Source organism: Mus caroli, chromosome 1, assembly GCF_900094665.2.
Source record: "Mus caroli chromosome 1, CAROLI_EIJ_v1.1, whole genome shotgun sequence".
NCBI classification, from domain to species: domain Eukaryota; kingdom Metazoa; phylum Chordata; class Mammalia; order Rodentia; family Muridae; genus Mus; species Mus caroli.
The window spans coordinates 181,571,240-181,599,159 of NC_034570.1; the positions used below are offsets into that span (position 1 = coordinate 181,571,240).

General features: G+C 42.3%; 1 protein-coding gene and 2 non-coding genes across 5 annotated transcripts in view; 1 reads left to right on the forward strand and 2 right to left on the reverse strand.

The window, feature by feature from the left end:
• Lpgat1 (lysophosphatidylglycerol acyltransferase 1) overlaps positions 1-24,358 on the forward strand; it is a 65,985-nt gene extending 41,627 nt beyond the window's left edge. Inside the window, exons 6-8 of one of the 3 annotated variants that reach the window (XM_029480923.1) lie at positions 2,805-2,931; positions 16,388-16,494; positions 18,458-18,690. In XM_029480923.1, coding sequence (XP_029336783.1) covers positions 2,805-2,931; positions 16,388-16,494; positions 18,458-18,609 — 386 coding nt within the window. In that variant the 3' untranslated portion in view covers positions 18,610-18,690. Of the gene's footprint in view, positions 1-2,804; positions 2,932-16,387; positions 16,495-18,457 lie in introns of all 3 variants that reach the window. The other 2 variants (XM_021184016.1, XM_029480950.1) reach the window with 2 other exon arrangements.
• LOC115032369 lies at positions 1,441-1,544 on the reverse strand. The gene has a single exon (XR_003838048.1). It is a non-coding gene; the product is annotated as a U6 spliceosomal RNA (small nuclear RNA).
• On the reverse strand, positions 12,708-12,816 carry LOC115032375. The gene has a single exon (XR_003838054.1). It is a non-coding gene; the product is annotated as a U6 spliceosomal RNA (small nuclear RNA).
• Positions 24,359-27,920: the final 3,562 nt, after the last annotated feature.

The window sequence follows — 27,920 nt, forward strand, 5'->3', positions numbered from 1 at the left end:
CATTTGGCAGTATTTATTAAGACCCTTAAAGTATTAATAAATGACTTGGTCATCCTACTACAAATAATTATTAAATGGAAACAATTACATCAGGCACAATGGCTCATGCCAGTACATCTAGTACTGTGAGCCTGAGGAGCGGAGGTATGTGGGGTGGGGTGGGGTGGGGGGATTACCTTTGAGTTCAAGGCCAGTCTGGAATATGTAATAAATTCTAGGTCTTCCTGGGCTAGCCATCAAAATGAGGCTTTGTGATGAAAATAAATAATCATAATCTGCATATAGGCAGTGAAACTTGTCGCAGGTTTACCTTATAATAAACCAGACAGAGGGAGGATGGGTAAGCAGTTCCCATACATCCATATAACACAGCCACACAAATGATGCATATCTCCATATGGGTTTGGGTTGCCTGGCAAAGTACTCAGCTGTGTTGCACATGTGTGGGGGAGGAACAACATATAGGTCTTTTGGAAATAATATGAGCTCCAGACTAAGCCATCCGATAGCAGGAAACAAGTGACAGGAAGATTCCAGCAGCTGGCAGAGATTGTCCCATGAGCTGTAACATTGTGGCTCGTTTTTTAGAGTTTTTAAATAATGAGCACAGACTGTTTTAATAGCCGAGAAAGAGCAAGCAGCACTCAGTGATGCAGCTCCTAAGGGAACAGGCCAGTCTCATACGCTGTTTCTGCAGGAGCAGAAGCAGCCTCCTTCACCCACCCACCTCTGCTACAAAAGCTTTCTGATGAGCAGCTCGCTCAAGGAGGTTCCTGAGGCCTGTTTCTTTGATAGCATTTTAAAATTCTTTTAGTATTATTTAAATAAATGTTGAAACGGTTGGCTCTCAGAAACATTTTCAGATTCTGTATAGAGCAGACATAGATAGAAATAATGCCCGTGAAATTGCTCTGCGTTTTTCCTTTCATTTGCTTTTTTCAAGTAGCTACTTGGCAGTCAGCTTTCTTAATCTTTTATCATCTATTAAAAAGGCAAATTGAAAGAGTCTTTTAATAGAAAAGCAAAGTTCAGAACAGCTTCACTGCTGGAGAGACAGTGTGCAGGGTCAGGCAGGGCAGAGCTGCAAGCAAAGGTCTTCTAAACAGGATGAGTCCAACTAAAAAGACCGCTGTGCGTACGGCCCGCCTAGGCAGTGCCCAGTGGTGCTCTAGATCTCAAAGGACAATTGTGATAACAGTTGCCTACTAATGAAGAAAGAGACTTCTTTCAGATAGCCACAAATTCTATTCATAAGAAAGTTTATTATTTATCCTTAGTTAATATATTTAAATCTTAAGTCATCAGAATACCTGAAAAGTATTCTACTGTTTTCTTCTGTTTTGATATTTTCCATTGTATTCCTTGGTTTTAATATTCACTAGTACTTATCCTCTGTAAACATAAGCCCTACCTTTGTGGGGTTTTGTTTTTCATTTTTAAAATAATATGGAACACTTCACGAATTTGCGTGCCATCCTTGTGCAGAGGCTGTGATCTTCTCTATATTGTTCCAGTTTTAGTATCCGTGCTGCCGAAGCGAGCACTACCTTTGTGTTTTTATTTAATGTGTGCTCTCGGCACATACCAAAATGATATTCTACCTTTAGAAGTGTCAGGATCTTCGGAGTGGTAACTCCTCCTGAACTGAGCTCGGCTGGGCCTTTACACTTCCTGTCATGAGAATTTCTAAGCATAGAGTTCGGAGAACTTGTACTGCCTGTCCCTGTCCGTGAGCCGCCCTCCACACTCTGAAGTTTCCGACATTTGCTGTAACCTCTCCCTCTACCCTCTCTCTGTCCAGCAGTTCATGGGGTTTGATTGCTTTTGCTTTGTTTTGGTTTGGTTTTTAGGCAAAGTCAGTAACCCAGTCGCCTTGAGCCACTTACCCTCCTGTCTTCTTGCCACAGTCTGCAGGCCTAGGTCACTGTGCTCAGAGGAAAACTGTTCCTTCTTAAAAATTACCCCCAACAGAATGTTGCTCCAAAATCTTTTAAGGAATTTAAAACCTGTTTTAAATTCTAACAAGAAAAGGTAATATATTATTGATTCCTAATATAATTTAGACTCAGGCTGAAAAATTATTCTAGACACTTCATGTGTAGAACAGACAGTTCCGCTTTAACACACTGAAAGCCAGTGTTCTCTGTGAGAATCCCCTCTCCACGCTTGCTTGGTTTTGTACTCATTGATGGAAACAAAAACTGCCTGGGAAGGAGCAGACCAAACAGAACTTTCCCATCTCTTCTCATAGTGGTGGCTCTTGATCATTCTTTCAGAAGGACAGGGTAGGAAAATTATTTATGTGTAACTCTTGGTAAAATTGAGGAAGTAACCAATAATAATGTATGTCTAAATTTATTTTATGTCCAGTTTCTCTGAATTTGTTAATGTCTCCTAAGTATTAATATGGTAAACCATGACTTTTGTTTACATTTATTGGTTTGGTTTTGAAGTCTATGTTTCATTTTTATGATGTATGCTTTACTTTGTGGCTTTTCATAGGCTCTTTTGTGTAGGAGTGATAATATATAATAAGACCTTGCTAGTGTATAATTATACTGAAAATTTGAATGAGCTGTGTATAGTAAGTAATCGTGTTCTATTTGTTCTGAAGTAATCTACTCTATAGTAAGATGCTTTCATTTTATGCTAAGAGTACTACTGTCTTAAGAGAACAGCAGGAACAGCATCTACCTTTTTTCTCAAAACAAAGGCACATTAGTCTGCCTCAGCTGTGTGAGTGAGTTCTGTACTGCAGGTACAGAAACCTCACCCTACTCAAGGCGCTTTTTCTTTATTTTCAGAATGCAAATCAAGAGGCCTCCAGTGGATAATAGATACAACCATAGCTTATCCCAAAGCTGAACCAATAGACATTCAGACCTGGATCCTGGGGTACAGGAAACCAACAGTGACTCATGTCCATTACAGGTCAGTGTTGTAGAACTCAGTGCATGTCTGACACAACCGCCTCAGGACAGCAAGAGTTAATATTTAACTTAACCAGACAGTGGAAATATTGACATGGTTCATCTTTATAAGCAATAAAAGTCATTCTTTTGCTGAATTTTTAATGTAAAAATTAATTTGAAGTAGTTATTTTTACTGATGATAAAGATTTCTAAAACCAGTGTTGCATGGCACTGTGATTACTCAGTTGTCAGACGCTCCTAAGTAAAAGAGTAAGCACCGATGATAAATATGCTCACAGGGGTTAAATAGACATGCTAATAGAAATGAAAAACATTTTTTTGTTGTTTTTTGTTTTGTTTTTCAAGACAGGGTTTCTCTGTGTAGCCCTGGCTGTCCTGGAATTCACTCTGTAAACCAGGCTGGCCTCAGAAATCCGCCTGCCTCTGCCTCCCAAGTGAAAAATTCTCAAAATAATTCATTATAATATTTCTAAATGCTTTTCTTGATAGCCCAGTTATATTGCACCTATAAAAAATTGTAATTTGATTTTAAAATTGTGTGCATGTGAGTGTGTGTGTGTGTGTATGTATGAGTGAGTGAGTGTGAGTGTGTATGAATGTGTGTGTGTGTGTATGCGCGTGCGTGCGTGCGTGCGTGTGTGTATTTCTGCCGTGCTCACTTGGCACGCGGGTACTGGTGAAGGTCAGTGGTTATGAGCTGCCTGATATCAGTGCTAAGAAGAGAACCCAGGTCCTGTAGGAGTAGCAAGAGCTTTTAACCACTGAGCCATCTCTTCAGCCTCTACATTTAAAATTTTTAATCTTACTATGCTCATGTCTATTGCATAATACCAGCAAAAGCATTTAGTGGATATTTTGTGTTTGCTTCTAAAGATTATTTACTTTTTGAGGGAGCTTTATGTAAATGCATGGAGGTGTTTACCTGGCATTAATGATCCGAGTATAATTTGGCCACTTTATAAGCTTTATTATTTAGCTTTGCTCTGCTTGTCAGACCTCAGTGCAAATCAACAGACTTTGAGATTAAGGAGTCAGACTTGAGAAAGAGCACAGTTACCATAAAGGCCCCCAGAACAAGAGGATCTGCTCAGACTCTACACTCACTACCAGCAGATGCACATTTGCATATGTTTTTATATTACTGATCTGCATTCTTTAAATACAGATGGGAAATTTTGAAACTTAAATTTTACAACCAAACTGTTACAGCTTTAATGATTTGATGGGTGAGGAGTAGCTAGCTACAAGGTAGGTGAGTATATTGTGTGACTTAGGCTCACACATTAGGAAGTTCCTGCGTGAGGCAGAAGTATAAACACTCATTATTCTGATTCCATCGCACTAGACTTTGCTTTGACTGTTTTGTTGTTCTTTTGTTTTGTTTTGTTTTGCTTTGCTTTTAAGACAGGGTCTGTCTGTCTGTCTACATAGACCTGGCTGTTCTGGAACTCACTATGCAGATAAGGCTGACCTTGAACTCAGATCTATCATCTCTGCCTCCTGAATGCTGGGACTAAAGGCTGTGCCACCATGCCTGGCAAGTGCTATATATTTTATTTAAGGTAGTGAACATTTACCATATACATAGGAAGAGGCTCTGTCAAACAGCCTGACTCCTCCGTCATTGTAGGGCAGTAAGACATTCAAGGATAGAGACAGGCTGGTTTTAGTTTAGGTTTTTCATTCATTTGGTTGTGTTTTTAAAATTTAAGTAGGGGTTGAATATTTATTTCTGATTAGAATAAAAGTTTCAAAATACAACATTCAAAACTCTGTGTGTGTGTGTGTGTGTGTGTGTGTGTGTGTGTGTGTGTGTAATATAAACTGATAGGATTAGGTCCCTTTCTCTTTTGTTATATTCTGAAGAGATTACAAGAGAAACCAAACCCAGAAAGAAGGAAAGGTGTTTGGAAGCTATGTCATGTGGGTGTTGGCCTCTCCCTCTGAGTGCTGGGATTAAATATATGTGCCACCACACCTTGCAACATAACTAATGTTTTAATTGCAGAGTAAATGTTCACAGGAGGAAAAGCAAAATAACCCCTATACTCAATATAAATAAATATCTGCTGTATTCCAAAATGAGACAGGGTGTTAGAAAAACGATGAGTCTTTTATTCAGAATTAGCTTCTATTTTATTTTTTTAGGTTTTGAGAAAAACTGAACCTTAAAGCATATTGGCATGAGAGGCACTGAAAGCTGAAACATTGCTGGAGATGGGATACAGAGCCTCAGGCCTGCCAGATTAGTGCTCTCCTCTGATACCTCCCTAGCTGCAGGCATTGCTTTGCATGTCTGATTTGATTAGAGCATTAGATTCTTTGGAGATAGCATTTTATTTGAGAGCTTGACCAAGAATTTAATTTCAGATTTTTTTTTTGGTTGTTTTCAGGTTTTTGGTTTTGTTTTGAGGGGGAAATAATTTAGAAAGAAATACTTAATACTTTAAGATAAATATGCAGGCTGGGTATAGTGGCACATATCTTTAATCCCAGTACTCAGTGAGAAGCAGAGCAGGTGAATCTATATAGCTAGGGATCTACATTTCCTGTTCCAGACAGTTAGGGCTTCATGGAGAGACCCTGTCTCTAAAATTAAATTAAATTAATTTGTAAAAAGCTCTTTAGCAAAAGCACACGGATGCTAACATTTTGACTTCCTTGCTTTAGGTCTTCTTTAGTTAACAAAACTAATAAACTAATAAACTAACATCCAGTTCAAGCCAGAAGATTCGCAACTCAAAGATGACGGCTTTGGGCACTGGAGAGGGGGCTTAGTGGCTAAGAGCACTGACTGCTCTTCTAGAGGACCCTGATTCAATTCCCAGTACCTGCATCACAACTTACAACTGTCTAACTCAAGTTCTAGGGGATCCAACACATTCACACAGACACAATAATGCACAGAAAAAATTTAAAAATTAGATTAAAAAAATCATTTCAAAAAGATGATAGTTTTGATCTTACATACTGACAGTAAGATTGTAACCTTCTGTGACTTTTTTTTTTTTTTTTTTTTTTTTTTTTTTTTTTTTTTTTTTTTTTTTTTTTTTTTTTTTGGTTTTTCCAGACAGGGTTTCTCTGTGTAGTTCTGGCTGTCCTGGAACTCAGTTTGTAGACCAGGCTGGCCTTGAACTCAGAAATCCACCTGCCCCTGCCTCCCGAGTGCTGGGATTAAAGGTGTGCGCCACCACGCCTGGCCTCCTTCTGTGACTCTTAATAGAACTGCCTGACTCAGTAGTTCTGATGCAGGGTATATGTATACCTTACATTAGTATAAAGAATATTATTAATATTACATCTATATAGTCATTGAATTTTAATTTTTTCTTTATAAGAAAATTTTCTATTACTTAAAAGCAGAGCATTGCATTTAGTAATTTTATGGCTAAATATAATATATATATATTTATAATTAATATATTATTTTGGTTTTCCCTTCTTTTTTAGTTTTTGTTTTTTGTTTGTTTGTTTGTTTGTTTGTTTGTTTGTTTTTTGAGATAGGGTTTCGCTGTATAACCCTTGCTGTCCTGGAACTCACTTTGTAGACCAGGCTGGCCTCAAACTCAGATGTCTGCCTGCCTCTGCCTCCCAAGTACTGGGATTAAAGGTGTGCGCCACCACGCCCAGCTTTCCCTTCTGCTTTTATCTCCCTAAAACAAAACAAAACAAAGGCTGTGCATTCATTCTCATCACTGCCCGAAACAGAACAAAACTCAAAAAGCAAAATTATAGTATGGGGAAGAGTTTCGCTGGACTTGGTAACACACGTGTTCAGTGCAGGGCTCCTGAGAAAGCGAAGGCAAGAGAATCGAATGTTCACTTCCAGCTGTGGAGTGATGTCTGGGCAGGCTGACCTATGTGATACTCTGTCTGAAAGTGGGGGGGTTGGGGGGGAGGAAGGAAGGAAGGAAGGAAGGAAGGAAGGAAGGAAGGAAGGAAGGAAGGAAGGAAGGGGGAGGGGAAGAAAAAAACCTACCACCAACATAGCTTTAATCCCATAGTGTAGGGCCAAACTGAGATCAATGAAAAGATTACAATGTCCAAATCTGTGTGACTCAGGGAACATTGAGTCTCAGTGCATAAAGGGTGAACTGACGGCTTTGGAGCATTAATTTGCAATGTGGAAGTAAGTGCACTCGCTAGTTCACCGTGTACCTATATGATGGGACACTGAGGGATCTGAAGAAAATATAGAGGTCTCTGTACAAGCACTATTTGTGCATGTGGTACACATGTACACGCATTCAGGAAGATACTCATACACATAAAATAAATAAACAAATCTAACCAAAGAAGATGGGGTAAAATCAGTGGGCTTATGGGGACATTAATACATGGCCATAGCATCCAGTTTGAAGAGCAGTTTGTCAGTACTCTCTAAAACCTCTAGGCTCCAGTTGCTTTACTTAAGGTGTCTGATTCAGAGAAATAGAAGGTATTAATTTTAGATTATTTTATATCTGACACCCAGTTATAGCTACACTAGTATACCAACAGTAATCTTAACCACTAAATTGTGGCTTTCCCTAAAAATACCCACATATCCACCTTTCTTCCTGTTATCAGTATCAGGGCCCATCCTCCAGTTTTCACATAAGAAGTCTCAGAGATGCTGGGGAAAAAAATCACTTAATAGTTAAAAGGACTTGCCATTAAAGCTTCAGGACTAGACTCAAGATCCACACACAGTACATGGGTAAAAGCCAGGCAAAAGCCCACGTATAATTCCAGCATGTAGGAGAGGGAGATGGGATCCCAAAGCAAGCTGGCTGGCCTCATTTACAATGTCATTGCTCTCTGGGTTCTGGTGAAAGGCCCTGCCCTACTGAATGATTGGAGAGTGATTGAGAGAGACCATGACGTCAGCCTCAGGCCTCTCCACGAACACACATGCATCCTCACACATGTGTCCATGTAATGGGAACATGCACACACACATACACACACACACACACACACACACACACACACACACACACACGTGTGTGTGTGTGGTGGAAACAGAAATCTTGGAGTCATCCTTGACTCCTCTCTGTCTTCCACCTCATGTCAGGGAATCTTTGTTTCTAAATTCCACATGTATGTTGGTCTGGCTATTTCTCTTCACTCTGGCAGTAGCCACCATCACCTCTAGCTTTCTGGATAACTATGTGCAATGCTTATGGCTTATCTGTTTTCACCTTTATCCCTGTGGTGGTTTGAATGATGAATAGGTACCGGCACCCCACTTGGTGAATTGCTTGAAAGAATTAGGAGGTGTGGCCCTTTCGGAGTGGTGTGGTGCTGTTGGAGGAGGTGTGTCACTGGTGGTGCAGGATGCCCATAGTCTCACTCTGCCTGTGTGTGGATCAGAATGTAAAGCTCTCAACCACTGCTCCAGTGCCATGCCTGTCTGCTCTCCACCATGGCAATGGAGTAACCCTATGAAACTGTAAGCAAGACTGAATGCTTTGTTTTAATAGAGTTGCCTTGGCTACAGTGACTAAAACATTCCTCTAGCATGCATTTCCAATCTGATATCCAGAGTGCTCCTTTTGAAATCTGGATTATATCAACCTGGAACTGAGATGACATGATGCCCAGACTGAAGCCTGGATGGAAGTTGTACAGTGTTTGACCAGCTTCTTCCCTCCAGCCCCATCACCCGCTGTGCTTGTGTTGTTATCACTGTTAGGGCCAAGCGTGCAGGTCGCTTCCTCTTCCCCAGAAATCTGTGTGGTCTCCCTTTACTCCCTTCAAGTCTATCTCAAACTTAAAATTGTAGCTGTCCTGCGGCCAAAATGCATTATAGTAGATTTGGAGCAATTCTCTAGTTGTACATCTTACATTTGAGAGTTATAATTATTAAAATTAAGTTTTGAAAACCATACAAAAAGGGAAAAATAATTACCACATTCCATAAATTATAATGCATATTTTTTCATATTAACATCTCTAAAACTGCAAAGCATACAGAAACAATGTAATAAAACATTGTTTGTACCAGGAAGTATCACACAGATGGCATTCAGCAGAGAGACTTTTACTTCTAATTCAACTACTGAGGTTCTCTTTACAATATGCATATAGCCTTTCAATTTAAAACAATCAATTGAAAAAAAAAAAAACACCCAGAAAAGTAGGAGTTTGGGTTTAATGATTATTTGGTTTAATGAGTACAGTTGCAGCAAAAGTTTTATTATTATATTCTGATTATTGTAAAAAAATTAGTAAGTTTGTGTTTAGTCTGTATTTTCATGTTCTGGTATTTTCCTCTGTAATTTAAAAGTGAGCTTTAAATTTATGTAATAACACTGAGTAAGTGTCAGACTAGAATTAACATGGTAAACTTTAGCTATTCTATACGTGGCACTGATTTTTAGGTCGGTTTTTTCCCAATACCCATAGTGCACTAGTACTAAAGTGTTCCCCACTTAGTCCTGGGAGCGCATGTTTTGAGCTGGCCCCCCTTGAGCCAGGCCCGGGGTCTCTCTCATCAAGAGTGAGCTAATGAGTGAGGTAAGGTAGCACGTCACAGATGCTGGCAGAAGGTGAGTCTTCTTCCTGCAATCTCTCCCGTGCGGCAGCTTGGCTTTCTTGTTGCTCCTAAGTATTGCTTGTTTTGCCCCAACTTCCCTCTCCCCCAGTTGTTTCTTACATCTTCCTGACTTTTCTTTGCCATTGAATCTCTGGGTTCTGCTTTTCCCTAAAAAAAAAAAAAAAAACTTAATGGTTTTTTTTTTTTTTTTTTTTATNTTTTTTTTTTTTTTTTTTTATATTTTTTTATTACATAATTTCCTCAATTACATTAACTTAATGTTTTTATCATTATAGTTTTCATTTGGACGATTGCACATAAATCCTAATTTCAGATGTTTAGTTAGCTCTGAGGCTGCAGAGCTGGCTCAGCAGTTAAAGGGCACTTTCTTCCACCTGATAACCAAAGCTTGGTCATCTGGACCACAGAGTGGACGAGAACTGATTTCTATAAACTGTCCTCTGAGCTCCATACACACGTATTCTGGCATATGTGTGTGTATGCAGGTGCAGATACAAACAAATAAATGTAACAGTTGGTTTTTTAAGACCAAAAAAGGTAAATAAGTAAACCTAACTAGGGTGGTCCTGTTTCTATAGTGAAGTCAAGGATGGGCGGTAAGTGGGTCCTCTAGTTACATGATATGCCAAATTCCTTCAGATGTAAACAATTTAACATGAAAACATGTTATTGTAGTGTGTTAAGAGTTCTCCAAGCTGGGCAGTGGTAGCACACACCTTTAATCCCAGTACTCAGGAAGTAGAGGCAGGTGGATCTTAGTTTGAGGCCAGCCGGCTCTACAGAGAGAGTTATAGGACAGCCTGTCTTAAAAGGCAAAAACAAAACAAAACAAACAAAAAAACAAAACCCAAAAGTTCTCTAGAGAAACAGAACTAGTATAATATATTAGTTATGGATGCTTAGTTGGTTATGGATGCTCAGAAGGCCCAGAGTTTTGTAGACTGCAAGCTGGATACCCAGGAAAGCCAGTAGAGCAGTTCCAGCCCAAGTCTGAAGGCTGGCCATTCAGGAGCCAGTGTTACAGGCCCTAATCCACGCCTGAAAGCCCTGCACCAGGGGTCCAGTAGTGTAGGCAAGACCTGAGAACCAGCTATGTAGTTCTGAACCTCGTCCAAAGCTTAACCTCAGAAATTTAACCATGGATAGTAAAAAACCACAGTTATAGCCAGTAAAGCAAATTCACTGTGGTAAGAATATGCAATTCTCATATCATACACTTTGCAGAAGATTATAATCTGTTTGATGACTGGGTATCCTCTGGTTGTCTCTCTCAGGGGTACCAGGTATTTTCTACGTGGGGTAGGGGTGAAATTTAGGGTCTCACTGTGTGACCTGACTGGACTTTGCTTTGTAGACAGGGCTGGCCTTGAACTCACAGATACCCACTTCCTGAGTGGTGGGAGTAAAGGCACGCATCCCCATGGCAGCATTTTCTACTTTAAAGTCCCTTTAAGGTCTAACAAAGTATCATGGCTATTCTTTCTTTAATTTGTATTTTGAGGCATGGTCTCACCATGTAGCCCTTGCTGGGCTGGAACTCACTTGGTAGACCATGTTGGCCTCTAACTTACAGAGACCCACCTGCCATTGCCTCCCTAGTGGTGTAGTTAAAGCTACCTAGCAGTATTCAATATGTTTGTTGTTAACACATTAACAGTGTGCTTTCTATTTGATATTTTCATGCATATACATAATATATTTGATATCATTCCCTTCTGGTATCCTCCCTGAGACTCACTCCCACTGATTCAACTTCCTCTTCCCAGCTAGCCCCCTTCTCCTCTCATAATTTAAGTGTGTGTGTGTGTGTGTGTGTGTGTGTGTGTGTGTGTGTGTGTGGTCTAGTGAGTTTCATTAGGGTTGGTTACAGGAGCCTAGCATAAGGGATTGATTGTTTCAAGAGCACAGGCAGCTCACCAGTGGCTACAGTACTCTCCCTCTCCCATCACCCCTGAGCTGTGGAAATCCTCGAGGAGAGTGGAACCTCATGAGCTTAGTTTAGTTTTATTGAAAATATTATGCCTGAAATATCAAACATTGTAGGGCTTATGTTTTAATTGACTTAGTCGAGCATAGCTCTCATTGATGATCGTTGTCTGCTCTGAGCAAGCATGGATACAGGGCCTGTAATCTCAGCACTTGAGAGAGAGAGGCAGAAGGACCAGGAGTTTAAGGCCAGTCTGAGCTACAGAATGAGATCTTGTTTCAAAAAAAAAAAACCAAGCAAACAGCTATCAGGTGAGATACTGTCTCAAAGCATGAAGATTTATTTGTTTTATGCATAGGGGTGTTTTGACTCTGTATGTGTATATTTGTACCTTTGTGTGCCTGGTGCCTGTCCCTCTCCATAGGCACTTAGAAGAGACATCCGAGAACTAGAGTTAGAGATGAGCATGAGCTACCACATGTTACCCAGGCCTTCTGTCAAAATTTAACTTAACCTCAAAAATTGAGGAAAAAGTATAAAGTTGGAAAAGCTTGTATCGGGAGCCGGGGTCAGTGGAGGGAAGGTACAGGGAGATTTTTGCTGTCTAACTTACAATTGCTTTGACTTTTGAACATAACTAAGCTTATGTTACTTAAACAAAACATTTTTAAAGTTCTGAATCTTAATTTCTAGACAGCACTCAGTTGGTATCTTTTCCATGTCCTTCGTCATGAGCAAACCCAGACCCTCATTTAAACTCAGCTAATGGTTCTTCAAAGTCAAGTATTTCCGTATTTAACTGGCTTGCTTTTCTAATCCCTCTGCTAGATAATTAGCTTCATAAAATCAGGAGGGACTGTTAACGGCAGAATCTCTCTCCGTGATTGGCCTCTCTCGCATATGGGAGGCTACCCACGTATGGGAGTATTGGAATGACTGAACTGAGGGCAAGTCACAAAGTTTGTCGGCTCAAGTTTCATAGTCAGGATGGCCTAAAAATTAAAATATATTAACTCCGATGTGAAAGTCTATAAGCTAAACATTATTTTATATCTTCTTTAAAGTATAATCTCATGGAGTACCCTTAGAAAGGATTTTATGGATTTGGGGGAAATGCTTTTTATTTAAAAGTACATCCTAGGATATAGATAATATGAATTTTCATTGCTTAAAAACTGACAAGCTTGTTTATCATTTGGGTAGCTATCTATTGAAATTGTAAAGGTTTATATCTCAGAGGTCTAAGTTTATTTTCTTTCTTTTTTTCTTTCTTTCTTTCTTTCTTTCTTTCTTTCTTTCTTTCTTTCTTTCAATGGAACGCTTCACGAATTTGTGTCACCCTCGAGCAGGGGCCATGCTAATCTTCTCTGTATCGTTCCAATTTTTTTTAGTATATGTGCTGCTGAAGCGAGCACCTAAGTTTATTTTCTTAACTTTCCCAAAAATGTTTCCTATTTTGCTACCAGAGAAGAGGTATTAATGCATTCGCTCCCTCACTATACTAGAAGATTACTCATTTTAATATTTTAATCCTGTGGTAACCCAACAAGCAGAGTAAAGAAGCAGGCTGCTCTTGAGAGGGGGGGTTTGCTCTTCCCTCCTAGCTGTGTTTTAGTTAAGAGAACATCCAGGCAGCTCTGGGCAGATGGTAGGATAAAGTCTTGGTCCAAACGCTGCCCTGCCCTCTGTGCCAATCCCCATTTAAAATAGCAGATAATGCAGAAATCACAATGTTCTTTCAAGAATTCATTTGTTAAACCCAAATTTTGCTGTTTAATTCAGTCTTATTTTTAATGTTAACATTCTCCTCATAAGAATATAGACTACTGAAGGCCTTTGATCTTATGGTTCCTGGTAACACATCCTTGAGTTCCTATTGCCTAGTTTTAAATTATCACAAATTAAATTAATCTTATACAATACAGCACATACTGCAAATGTTAACTGCTGTGATTCACCGTCTTTTTTTAATCTCTTTTCCAAAGAATACCTAATCAGTGGTAATCCCTGGTCATACGGCCTTCATAGAACAGAGAACCAACCCTGTGATTGATTTGTGCTGGGTCTTAAAGGGCAATGGGTAGAATTTGGTAGTGAGAGATGGAAAGGGTAGGTGATAGATGTCTTGTGGAATAGTTACTGTGAACAACAAGCAGGGCTGTGAGTTAGAGCACACATACAGCACCACTAAGTAATTGATCTGTAAGAGAACACAAAGGGAAGCGCTAAGAGTGAAGCTGGAAAGCTGGTAAGAAGTTGTACACGCAGGGCTGCCTGGATGTTCTCTTGACCAAACCACGGCCAGGAGGGCAGACCAGTGCTTCCTCTCAGGAGCAGTCTGCGTCTTTACTCGGCTTGTTACCTTACCAGGGGATGAAAATACTAAGTTACTTTCTGTTGCTGTGAAAAGCATTCTAGGCAAGAGTATTCAGAGGAAAGGGTTTGTTGTTTTTGTTTTGTTTTGTTTTTCTCTTCAGCTTTCATTTCCAGGTCATGTTCCATCATTGAGGGAAGTCAGGGCAGGAACCTGAGGCAAGACTGCTTGCTATTCCATACAGCATTACCTCCAACCTGAGGATAAACTCATAGCAAGAAAGCTGCTTGTTGTCTGGCGTATACTCCCTGGATTCATGCTCAGCTGGCTTCTTTATACATTCCAGGCCTTCCTGCCTGAGGGATGATGCCACCCACAATGGGCAGCGTCTCCCCACACATCAGTCATCTGTCCAGACAGTCCTTTGCTGACACACCCACAGGCCGGTCTGATCTAGGCAATTCCTCAGTAGAGGTTCCCTCTTCCCAGGTGACTCTTTGTTGTGTCAGGTTGACAGTAAAAGCTAGCCAGCACGAATACCTTAAAAGTTAGCCCAAATATTTATATCTGTAAGTAACGAAAAGCCCAATTCAAACAATATCTTCTAATAATCAGGGAATTGGCTCACATAACTGGCATCCTTCCAAAACAGGGCCAGCTCTGTGCCGTGGTTAACCAACCAACTCAGGCTTCCTGTGTAATGCTGCTGTCCTCCATGAAGTGTTGGTTTTAGTCTTACAATGGGTGGCTGAGAAATCCAAGAGCTCGTGCTTCCATGAAAAATAAAGACAAAATAAAGTGACAAAGTAGACTTAATTTTTCCAAGAAGCTCTCTTAAGCTCCCCTTAGGCCATAATATAACTCGCATTAGCATCTCCTCATCCTGACTGGAGCCTACTGTACCTGAAAGAACGTTGGTGTCTGAGGGCCAACTCCTGTAGCTTCATAACTGGGTACTAGGGCTGTAATTGGTTAAGTGGTGGCGTGTTTGCAACTTTTGCTTTGGGTAGCACTTTTTTTTTAATCTAGAGAATCCTAATATTTGGATGCTACTGTGCAGTAGAAGTAAAATTACTACTAATGCTGCAGAATTATGCCAAGAAATACTATGTCATCAGAAAGCTAAGCCTCAGAAATTTATAGCACCCTTCACTTAAAAGTAAAACCTGATTTTTTTTTTCAGTTTTAATTTTTAGTTTTAAGACATACCTTTGTACAAAGACAAAGTTAATGACATTTTAAGGCTATTTACATTGGAAGAAAGAAAAGAAACAAATGACCGACTTGCCTCTGCCCAGAACTGTGCTGACTAAGAATTATAGCACTTTATTCTGCTCGGAATCTGCCCATTCACAGAGCTGTGGTGGGGTTTATATTTGACCTGTGGCTCCCACTCTGCCATTTCTCCTTCAGGGATTCCTCTCAGTGCTGCAGCAAGTCTTGTCTTCACAGCTCTGTGGAGGCTTAACCTCTCTCCATTTGTTAACTGAGAACTGTTCCCAGGTGAAAGAATGGCTGTGAGAAAAGAGGCGTTCCTGTGCTCTGGGAGGCCAGCACCTGCCTTTAGTCACTCCCTATGCCAGCTACTTCTTGCTCTTCATGTTTTATCCAGAATTTATCATTGGAAACCACACGGCCTTAATAAAGAAAAACCATGACAGTCAGCTCTGCTCACGGCCAACTCCTGACCTTACATACACTTTCCTCTGAAGGACCTGCTGGTCATTTCCCTGGCCTTCACTTTTACTTCATGGACCACGGTGATGACAGGACACACACCAGAATCACATTATATTATTCAATTATGATTAGCCTTATAATTGCAAATATTTTTGTTAAGATTAATGTTAAAATGAAAGTACGAGATTGCTGAACACTAAAAGGACTTGTGCATGGACTCACAAGAACTGGGATAGGCTTGTTGGAAAGCAATGCTGACCACGGTCCACACTAAGTGCTAGTCTTCTGGTTTTGTTTCTGTTTTGTTGTTTATTTGTTTATAAAGAGTATTATCCTGCAGTCTACACTGATCTGAACCTCACTGTGTAACCCAGGCTGCCCTTGAACTAGAACTAAGCTTCCTGCCTCTGTTTCTGCACGGCTGGGATTGCAGGCATGATCCATCACAGTCAGCTAAGAGCCTTCTGATTACGGATTTCTACTTTTAAAATCTCCTTGTTGGGGCTGAAGCCACAGCTCAGGAGTAGAGTGATGACCTAGCACACTCAAAGCCTTGGGTTTGATCCCCAGTATCACAGAAACAAGGCAGGACCTGGAGAGCCACTTCAGTGAAGAACGCTTGTGTTTGCAGAGGGCCTGCGTCTGATACCCAGCACTCACAGCACGGTTCACTGCAGCTTCCAGCTGTGCATAGTTACAGTGTGCTCCTCTGATCTCTACAGGCACACACACGGCACACAGACAGCTGATCAAAACTCTCATGCATATAAAACAAAATAAATAAGCCAGTATTCTGATACACTTAGTAAAGCCATTAGTTTGGGCAGACTTTGGTTTGCACACTCTCATAAAGCAACATGGCTAAGGGACATTTTTGCCTAGCACTTCAATCACTTTGTGTGTGTGATTCATTAGTAAGGCTAAGTTAGGGTTCTGAGTAGTTTTCCCCTCTGAATTAAAGCAGTTCTTTCGATGTTTTTGAATCTTCACAGGATTTTCCCAATTGGAGATGTGCCCTTGGAGACCGAGGACCTCACCAGCTGGCTCTATCAGCGCTTTATTGAGAAGGAGGACCTCCTGTCCCATTTTTATAAGACAGGTACACAGCCCTTCCCCTGTACACTCTCAAGTTATCAGAGAGTCTGAGCACATGCTGCAGACGAGATAAACATCTTTTAGTTATTCTCTTATTTTTAAAAGATTTAGTTTTTAATTATGTGTGGTGTGGGGGGGTGTCTGCCTATGGGTACGTGCTCGTAAGTAAAGGGCCAGAGGAAGCCAGAGGCTTCTGAACCCCTGGAGCTGGAGATAGAGATGGTTGTGATGGAGGTAGAGATGTCCCAGCCTCATGGGTGCTGGGACCAGAACTCAAAACCTTTGAGGAACAGCAGGTCTTCTTTATCCTGAACTACCTCTCCAGCTCCCTGCTCAGTTATGTATATCAGAAATCAAAGCCATTCTGTAGTTAAGAATTTCAACTTAGAATTTATGGAAAGAAAAATTGGTGTTGTTGCATTCTGGTTCTTACACTGTTGCTCATCCTATGTGACAGACATGACGAACGTGACAGAGGTGTGGTTGTTGGAGGGTTGAATAACAAATGACAGTCAGGCTTGGCGTCGTGCTCGCTGCTTGGTGGTCACTGGAGGTGACTTAAGCTGCATCTTTCCCTGCTTTCCCCTCCCTTGCAAGGAGAGATTTACTCTGTGGTGGGTTGGTTCAGTCACATGGCCCCATTGCTGTGGTGGCAGCAGATGCCCTTCTCTCAACAGAGAGCAGAAGAGTCAAGGTCACTTTTGTTTACAAAAAGGGCACAGTTTACTGTTTTCATACAAAGCTGTTTCTCCTAGGGAGGGAAAGGAAATCTATCCTTGCCCCTTTATATTCTCAGTATTCTGTATACTCCTTAACTACAGAGTCCTGAGAACACAGGCCTGGAAGATTAAAACAGGAGTAGCCCAAATTCAAAGCCTTCCGTGGTAAATTCCTGAAACCTTGTCTCAGAATAAAAATTACAACTCAGGCTGGAAGTGTGGCTCAGTGGGAGAGTACCTGCCTAGTATGTGTGACTCAGGCTGGAAGTGTGGCTCGGTAGGAGAGTACTTGCCTGGTATGTGTGAAGCTCTAGCTTGAGTCCCAACACCAAAACACAAAACAAAAAATATAAAACCACATGAAGGAAAAAGAAAGGAAGTTGGAAAGATGAAAATTAACATTGTTTGGCAGCCAGCATGCTTTCACTAGTTGCTGTGCTTTAGGCTAATTTTTTTAGTGCCCAAACACTGGGGAAGGTGTGTAAAGTAGCTGTGTGGAGGGTGGAGGTAATGCAAAAGGCTTAGCAGGCGACAGGGGTGATCAAAGAGTGGCAGGTCATAGGTCTCTGGCCTTGTGAGATTTACCCTAAACTCCAGCAACAGTGGTGAGTGAGCAGCTTGAGAAAGGCCACCTGTGCACCAGACCTTGGGCCTGGGGAGCCCCTATGAATGGCTGTGAGCAGCAGATCCCTTTATAGCCAGCTTACCTGGGGATTATCAGCAAGGACAGAGACGGAATGCCGAAAGTATCGTAGATGATCTTAGTAGACTGTACCAAAGCCATGTAGCTTTTCTTTCCAGAAAAAGTAGACTTGTTCACTCTGTGCCGTCTTTTTTATTGTAAAGACATATTTTGTAAAGCTTGTTGTACTTAATGTCAGTTTCACAGATCCTATGTCTGACCACGGTGGAAATGTGAAGCAAAGTACTGGACATGGAGAGTCAGCAAATGTACAGAAAGAAAGTAGATAGGACCACTGAAGATAGGAAGAAAGGGAGCCAAGGCTAGAGGGTGGGCCTTGCTTCTGATCTGGGATAGATGCTAATGGCAGTCATTCACCCAGTGGGCAGAAGAGTGTTTGGCAGAGGTTGGGTTTGCTGAGCAGGAAAAGTGTGTGTTAGAGGAAATCCCTGCAAAGTAGGGCAGTTCGCAGGAAATCCTAAATAGGTGAGCCAAGTCAGCTTGTATTCAGAAGATTGGCCTGGTACTGCGGGGAAGTGTGTCACTGTTTCTGTCTTGTCTTCCAGGGGCCTTTCCTCCTCCCCAGGGCCAGAAGGAAGCTGTGTGCAGAGAGATGACCCTCAGCAACATGTGGATATTCCTCATCCAGTCCTTTGCATTTTTGTCAGGCTATCTGTGGTACCACATCATTCAGTATTTTTACCATTGTCTATTTTAGGAATTGACTTGGACTTGCTACATAGGAGTTCAGACTTCTTCATACATGTGCATTATTTTACATGTGCAAATCAAAATATATAAAAAGAAAAGGAAATTCAATGGATGGATTAATGTTCATCCCCCTTTGGGATGTTTTAAAACTCTGCTACAATGAGGATCAGTAATACAATGATGTGCTAATACATTTTAAGAACTTTTTGTGTTTTAAAGAGATACGCTCTACCATACATTTACGCAAGCATCACACTGGGAGAAGAGGAAACCATAAAATCATCCTAGAAGACTCCGAAAGAAACTCTCGCCACCAGATGCACTTAGTCAGCCCCTGTGACTTGCTTGTGACCTTTAGTTCAGGTTCAGAAGCTATGCTCCTCTTTCCTAGGACAGAGCGCCACAACATTAATGTGTCTACCCTCCATGCTGAGGTACTGGTAGCCTGGAGAGCTGGTGGGCACATCCTGAGGAGTGGCCTCACCGTGTAGCAACCCTGGCTAAGGTGCAGCATTGGCATTCTCTGTGGGGAGCAGTGTCCACTGTCCACCTGTCATCACTGTGTCCCTTGAAAGGCCTGCTCAGCCCAGTACCATGTTTACATGTGCTAGTGCTTTCCTCTCAGGAGAGGAGAGCACCCACTTTCTCTTTTTGTATAGAAGGCATATCATAGACTGATAATTGTATTTTACAAAATGCACTTTTATCAGATGCAAATATAGCAAAGGATAGTAACCTAGCCTGAAGCAAAGGGAAGCCTCATCCGTGAGCAGGCTCCCAGGAGGCTTTCCTGTCTGTGCTTGCCCATGATGCTCTAGTACCACCTCCATCGGCCACCTCCCTGAACCCACTCCCATTCTGGTAGCTGGATCCCTTCCCTCTGATTTTGATATTATAGTACCAAATGTATTTGGGGGCGGTTAAAGCAAATTAACATAAAACATTTAAATGGCCAGTTTCAGGGAACTAGAGTAGCTTATTAGGAAATAAGAGGTAGAACCAGATGTTGGCTTGCAATATTGACAAGGCCTCTTGTGGACCCCGGGGTCTGTATGTTCTGTCATTATGTCAAGCAGCTGCCCCTCTCAGGGTGGCAGGACCAGGAGACAGCAGCTCAAAAACACTTCCCAGTCTCTTCCAGTTGTCTTCTAAGAGGGCAAAGCCAAGCAAGTTTCTGTTCGTTGTAGAAACCTTTTGAAAGATTTGACCTTTTGTTCATGTGATTTACCTCACAGGAGAACCAGACTTTACAAAAATGCAGCCTCTGCATCAGTGCTGAGACAGAGGTTGGGTTTGGTTTAGGACAGTAAAACTCCTAAGCTTGAAAAACAGTAAGTCAGCAGTAGTTTTCTGTGGCATGAACGAACACTAGATTCCCCTATCGTCACTAACAACACAAATTACAATTCTGAGAAATAGGTTGTAAAACAAAAATAAAGACTAATGTTTTCTGTTTTCAAATAAACCAAAAAGAGAAAAAGGAAAGATGTGAATTTTCCCCAGTTGTACAGGAACAGTTGACCAACACCAAATAAAAGCCCATAGCAGCTTCATCGTTAGCAAACCCCGAGCACGCACAGAAGAGAAAGGCGCTACCTGAGATACCGCACTGGCACCACACCACTGCTGGTAAACTGAGGAAGGCATTGGATTTGTTAGCAGTTGTTATAAAAACCCTAGCATTTTACTCTGGTTAGCAGGACCGTGAACATGTGAAAGCAGTCTCAATCTAGAAACGAGGGGAAGCCAGAGAGAAGCTATGCAGGGAAACTGTTCAGTTTCAGGATGAGTTGAATTGAGACATTAGTTGATTGTCTGGGGGAGAAGTTGCTCATTGTCAAGTATAGCATGTAGTCCTAGCTAGCAGACCCATTTCCTCATTGCAAAGCAAGCCACAGGCTACAGTGGCCAGTTCCTATAAGGATGTATATATCCATATATATGCGAACACAGAAGTGTGACTGGCCCACTTTTACCACTGCTGTGCTCCAGAGGAACATGACAGTTAAGTATACTGTACATGCTGAGCTCACTCTCCTAAGATGTGTTACTTTCAAATGCAGTTTTGTTTCCACAGTCTCTAGAGTGACAATAACTGTAGACTTGTGAACTGACTTCTGATAGTAGAGATGAGCTGTAAATAGATGTGTTTGGTCTGTCCATCCCACACCTCTCCAGTTCAACATGTCTTCTGTGTTTGTTGAGAGTATTGGCAGTGCTTCCTTATCATAGCTGGAGTCCACCTGCTTATACTAGGGAACTGGAAGAGAGAATAAATAGGTGTTCTTTATGGCCATCTCAGGAAGCCACACAATGCCATTGTAGAGAGCTGGATAGAACTCCCCATTTGTACTTAGTGTGGAAAGTGGGATGCAAGGAAGTTATTGATTGTATTAAGTCGGGGACAGGGGGAGGTAAGCAAAGCCATGCCAGTTTACACCGGCATCCTTTAGGACTTGCAGCTCTCTTTGCCCTCAGCTGCATTGCCTGGCTTCCTACCACACACAGGCTGTGCGACTCAGTGCTGGAGTCCTTGGACCACAGGTGGGACCAAGCAACAGCTCACCTCACTTCAGAAATGGCTGTGTGCAATGACAGAGAAGCCTGTGAGCAGAGGAAGCAGGAACAGCAAGAACGGAATGAAACTTGAACAGATAAACAAGTTAGACGGGAATTTAATAGGAAGGTTGAAATTAATAGCTGTGGGTTCAGATCTGTCATGTGATTAGTTCTTGGTATTACAACCCTTAATTTCCTACAGTAAGAAACTAGGGAATACTGAAGAAGTCATCAATTACAGGGTAGTTAATCCAGTATTAAGTCATAGGAAGCCAAAAATTCAATTTTCTGTAGGAATTTCTGATTTTTTAATTCTCATTGAACTTTTCCCTCTAGGGATGCTTACTACTTTAAAAGTTGGCTTTAGTTCTTTCCCGGACTAATTTCTGTCTGTGCATTACGACTGTGTTAATGGGTAGTTAAGTAACAAGAAGTCAAGACTACAAGCAAGAGGAGAGAGCGCCAAAGCCAGCGGGCTTAACCTGAAGACTGCAAAAAACAAAAGTTGGTGCAACTGTAATTGTCCCAGAGGTAGAGTCCTAAGTCAGCCATTGTGGCCCTCGGGTGCGGCTGTCACATTGCTGTCTCAGTCACTGCTGAGGATGCTCTCTCACTCACAGCCTTGCGGACTCCTTCTCATTAATTTGTCTTAGTGATGTATTTTGACAATCGGTACCTTAAAGACTTGCTCAACTAGTTGTTCCTAGTATAATCACAGAGAACAGTCTTTATCATAGGCTGCCTTCTGTGTCCTGGGTATGTTTAAAAAGAAAATGTTGGTTTGCATTACCGAATAGGAAGGGTTAACTCATCTTTTCTCTGGTTTTTCGTCCTTTTCGTTGAAGTCACTACACAACAATGAACACAGGATATCGCTCCAAAGTTGTCATTACAAAAAGTGTATTTGGCTCTGGTCCAAAAAAGATGGATGGTAGTGGTCTTTGAGTGGTCTTTGATGGGAATTTCGCCCTGCAAGTGCTCTGGGCCTTAATAGCTATCAGCAGGCAAGAGAGAGGCAGATGAGACTGTGTAACAAGTGTGCTAGTTCCCGGCATGAGGGTAGAGACTAATGTGTTTGGGACCAAAAGCACCTAGGTTGGGAATTTCTGGATCACATAAGAGCCTGGTGTGCTCTGAAGCAGCCACTGGCTGGTGCTGGCTGGTGTCATGTTGCACCCGCCCGCTCTCAGTAATCTCAAAGTGGGCTCTGAGACTACGCTGCAAGTTCCCAGGTGTTGCGGGAGAATGGCTGTAGTCAAATGAAAGATGCACTGTGGAGTTTTCTGCAGAAATTCCATCTGAGAATTTTTACATTTAATATTTTTTTAAAACAATCTAAAGAGCAAAAAAAAAGTTACATGTATTCTAGTTGCGAAGTATGCAAATGCTTTGGATGGCTTTGTTTTTATTGTGTAAAACTGTTGAACACAACTGTGGTGCACAAATTCTTTCCATGTAAGGAGTCTATGCATTTTACAGGAACATATCTTATGATTGGGTAATGAGACAGTTATACATTCAACTGCCATTATTTTTATTAAGTGCTTTCACTTTCTTTACAGTTATTACAAAGTTATATTTATTTTCTACCGATGGGTTTCTGTTTTCATGATGCTGTAATGTTTACTTGAGCTTGTTGAGCTTTCTTTGTGATCTGCATGTCGCAGTGTGTGTTCTAAGGTGACTGTAAATGCTGTGACAACTGTCACTCGCTGTGTAAAGGGCTGGTCACCTGTGTAAAGGTCTGGTTTATGAATGCATCGGGGATGATTTCACCAGATCACCTTTTCAGAAATTTAGATGTTGTAAACACCAAAAGAAGCATTTTTTCAGCAAAAATTAATAGCTGGTTCTATTTTTTTTTTAATGTAGAGAAAATAAAGTTGATTTCCTTTTTTTCCAAAAACAATGCTTTTAATTCTTACTAATGGGGGTGGGTGTCTGCTGGGCGGAGCCCCTCAGCACTCACCGCTGCCGCACGTGCCCAGAGCTCAGCATTCATGGCCCACCGGAAAAGCATCCGGTTCCTTCTTTGCTTACAAAGGCTTGCTCCTTCCTCCTGTCTTCTCATTTGGTATGAGCTCTTGGGAAAAATTATGTAAATATACATCCATGTATAATATATTTTGCTGATAACATATTTAATTCAATTAGCAAGTAATAAAATATAAGTAATTGATCCTTACAATATAATTATCATTGCTGAACCCTCAGAGCCAACCTGTGACAATATCAACCGTGACTGATAGCATTATGCCCTGATAAACTAACCCCCTCCAGAGAAGCTCATTCAGTCTAGTGTATGACTTCTATTAAACGCTTACCCTTGTACAGAATCTCCTTTTAGTTTCAGCATTAATTGGAAGTTTAGATAATTTATTTTTAATTCTATTAAACCCTAGAATTAAGTGATCAGCTCTTAGAGACAAGCTGGAGCTACCGTCATCACCACAGTCCTGGTCTTTGTGTTTTGATTTGTTTTAATTACTAGTGTTGAATAAAATTCTCAGAATTGATTTGCTCACTGGTCCAAGAAAACTCTTATCATTGGCCCTTGCAGGTTTTAAAATGGAAAAGGACTGAGAGCAGATTGAGCGAGGGAGCGTTCTATCCTGGAAAGTCTAAGGAGATCAGGGGCACAGGGCCGGCACGCCGCGTTCTCAGAGCTGAGTACATGTGTACACCTATCACTGAGATTTTTTTTTTTTCTTAACATTAAAAACATTGATGATTTAGTCGCTTGTTTGTAGAATGTTTGACCCATTTTGAAAACTTTTAATGTGTTAAAATATCTTGCACAATCCTACCAAATAAGTTGAATAGTTCCAGTTGAGTCTACCTCTTCTTTTCTTGGCTGGATTTTGGCTGCTGGTTGGGTGAGGCTGCGGTTTTATTTCCCCTCTAAAGTACTTTATGTGGGAGACAGATCTAGGGCCTGGAAGCAGACTTGAGGTGTTTTGAGATCTGTTGCTGACCAGCCCTCTTCCCCGTGAGTCTGGGGAAAGCCATTGTTTTTAATGCCCACTTAATATGAAAATGTTTGTTTTAAAAAAATGTTTCTTGCTGGTGAAAAAATGTATTTTTAAAAGGAAAAACCAAATCCTCTTTTGGTCTGAGAAGTCAGCTGTATGAGCAGGTGTGACCGTATCATAACATGCTGATGTCATAGAAATCAATAAATTTTTACCTCTCAGGAATTGGGTGGCCTTGTTCTTAACTCTTAAAGGCTGGAAAAACAGACTAGAGGTGTCTGCATGCAGTTTAGGATGCACAGATACAAACACACGTGGAGATGGGGAGGAAGCTGGCTGGCTAACAGAGCTGAGTGGGCCCCTTTCATAGTCAGAGAAACAGTCTTCGGTGGGTGCAATTGAGCCAGTGTACAAGGAAGAAACTGGTAGCCAAGGAGCCAGAAGGAAGCATCCGCTCCTCTGGGACTGGAGTTTCAAACAGTTGTAAGTTGTCATGTGGGTGCTGGGAATTGAACTTGGGTCCTCTGGAAGAGAAGACAGTACTTTCCGGGGAGAGGGGGTGGCAGGGCAGGGGGTGACATTCAAGACGGTTTCTCTGTAGCTATGTGGGTCCTGGTACTGGCTCTATAGACCAGGCTGGCCTTGAATTCAGAGGGTCACCTGCCTCTGGGATTAAAGGCGTATGCTACAATGCTGGGGGCTCAAGAAACCACTGAGTCCACTGCTGCAGCCCCACCTGGTGTTATTGAGGAAATGTGGAACTGAGTGAGAGGGCATGAAGGTACCAATTACTGGTTTATGTTCCTTTGTTTCCCTTTGGTACAAAACTATCAAGTCTTAGCAGTTTTCTATCAGTTGATACAGTATCAGGACCAGCTGGTGGTCAGTTGAGGGTAAAGAAAATAAGTACCCAAAAGGGGAGCAATCTGAAGAACTGGGGTGCTGAGAAGAGGAACCCAGGCTATTAAAGAGAAGAGAAGAGCAGGCACTGCTGTCCACAGCAGGTGTGCACACTCCAGACACACACACTGCCAGGACACTGACTAGAAAGTTAACTTGCTTTCACGTCTGCCTACCTGCATTTCTGATGACCGTCCCCTGAAGAGGAGAGAGGCATACCTAAGTCACTCGGAATCTCCCTCCAGAGGCCCAACAAGGAGACGATTCACAGTGTCGATGACTCAAGCCCTTCCTGTAACCAAGGCTCCCACAATCCACAATACAGCTTTTTGTCTGCCCTGGTGTGTACATGTTCCAGTGAGGACAAAGGGTGACACTAGTTTTGGGCCTGTCTTGGATACGTTGAATGCTGATGTGGGACAATGGGCAACGGCAGCTCGGCTTCAAAAAGCACAAATAGCCAGCCCTGCTTTGTGGAACGCAGCCCAGGAGCAGCACTTCACCACCCTTCCCATGCAGAACCTGTGCCGGGGGCAGTGAGAGAGAGTAAGAACATTAATTATGTCTAGGAGAGTTCTCACACTTGACAAATTTGCCAGCAGAATCACTTGAAGAATGCTTTGAGTTGCCAAATACTTAAAGGATGGTTAAATTTATGGAACTGCCGCTCATTCATGTAAGTCATGTTAATCAGATGAACGGCTAGCTAGAAGGTTTTTGGCTCATACCTAGCATGCACAGGGTTCAATCCTCAGGACTGCAGAGGTAAGAAGATTGGTCTCCCAAACACTGGGAGGCGCACTGCAATCCCCACCCTCGGGACGGTGGATGAACAGGTGACTTGGGAGCCCAACCTAGGCTACAGAGTAAGATTCAGCAGTCTATGCATGGCTCATTGGCCTTTGGGGTTCCAGAGTCAGGGGGTACCTTGGCATTTCCTTCTTTGGGGTGATGGGTTTCTTTGTGCAATGTCACCCCGCCAACAGTACAGTTGGACAGCTGCTTTGAGAACTGACGACTAACTTGTTCTCAACCCCTAAGTCAGAAGGTGGCATGCTGTTGTTGCAGAAGACCCAAGTTAATTCCCAGCACCCTTGCTGGCCTGAATCTCCAGGGCCAGGGATCCTATATGCTCCTCTAAACCCAGCAGCACCACACTCCTACACAGATGCAAATACATGATTTTGAACAGTCTCATCTCTAAAGAATGTCAAGGAATGGTAGTATTAAATGAGATATTGTACCCGAGGCACAGTGAGTGGGTGTGCTTTGTATTGGAAGAAAGCTAATGAGCATGACCATGCTGCTGACCCTACACAACCTGTTCTAATGCCCCCAGACAGCGGCAGGAATGAGCTTTGAGGTCACAAAAACAATTAGGAGCTCAAGGCAACGAGCATAGAGGAAACCGGATCGGCCAGACAGAAGACATTACATACTCTTAATAGAGACCTATTTTTGCTTCTGAGATGTGATGTCACCTGTGGTAAGGACCTTGAACTCATTATCAGAAGGGAGAGAAATATTTCTGGTGTTTGGAAGCTGTTCTCCAGCCATGGTCCTCTCTGCATAGTTCTTATAATGGTAGCCATGGCACGTAAAGCTGCTAAAACTTCAGAGAGGTCGGCATAGTCCTGAAAAGCTCTCTCCTGTCTTGTGGCACAAGTCCTTGAGGTCATCTTGAAACCTGACACTGCACTGTTAAGTACTGCACTAGGTGCTCAATTCTAAGGAACTGGGGAAGCACAGGAGGTAGCCAGTGCAGGGCTGGGTCTTGCTGATCCTTACTTGGGGATCAGTGCAGACTACAAAAGGAACTGGAGGGTGCCTGGGACAGCAGGTGTAAGAGCTGGCATTTCTAGCTGCTCTCACAAGTTGGAATAGGTGTCGAGCCCGTGCTTTGGTTGATCCTGTTTCCTCCAGTGTGGGTCTAGGGCAAACACCGCATGGTTCCTGAAGCTTCTGTGCCCTTTCCTTGCCTGGCCTTTTTCACAGCCAACTCCATCCTCTTCCCTCCTGTGACTGGCATCGCAGGCTGGCTGTTTGAAGCAGTTGTTTTGTGTGTATTCTGCATGCTTCTGCATGTATTTCCTTGGTCAGTACTCTGCATGGGTCTGCATCTATTTCCTTGGGCAGTTGTGGAGGGAGCTCTGGGACCCAGATTGGTCCTTCCTCCTTTGAGTAGATGTCTATACACGCATGGAAAATCCACTTTGGCTCCTACCATCTTAGAACCATCATTCAGAGTGAAGTACATCTGAGAGAAAGGCACTCCACTGTCCGCAGCTTCATGGCAGGGATGTTAGCGCAGGGAAGTGCAGTGAAGACTTCAGCTGAGGTGAGCAGTCCAGGGCAGCTACAAGGAGAAGGCTGCTCAGGCAGGTCTGCTGGTTTCCTTGGAGAATACCCACCAGGCTGCACAGAAGGAGCACAGGGAGATCACTGGAATCTTGAAAGGGCTTAGGGAGCCTCAGAACTCGTCACAAAAGTGGAGTCCATGGGGACAGGCACTCTCTTGTCACTGGAAGAGGTCACACGGAGGCTGAGCTAGATGGTGCCAGGGTGAGCATGGGTGGGAGACTCCAGATGGGGAGGGTGGGAAGAGCTGGCCCTTGCCCCTGCCCCTCCCCCTTCCCTATGTACCCTTGTCACAGGGAGTCTGATCAAAGCCTCCACTGTCCTGGCTTTTCTGTTGCTCTCAGAGGAAGGAGCAGTGAGCTCAGCCTAGCCCTAGCACAGACTCTGTAGAGGCCTCTCACAGTATAACTCACCAGAAACAAGCATCATGGTGGGACCCAGTGCAAAGTGAAATTGCCAAGGTCCTGCTTCACATCATTGGGAATTGTGTCAATGTTCAGAACACCAAGTAAACGGCAGGTCACACTCT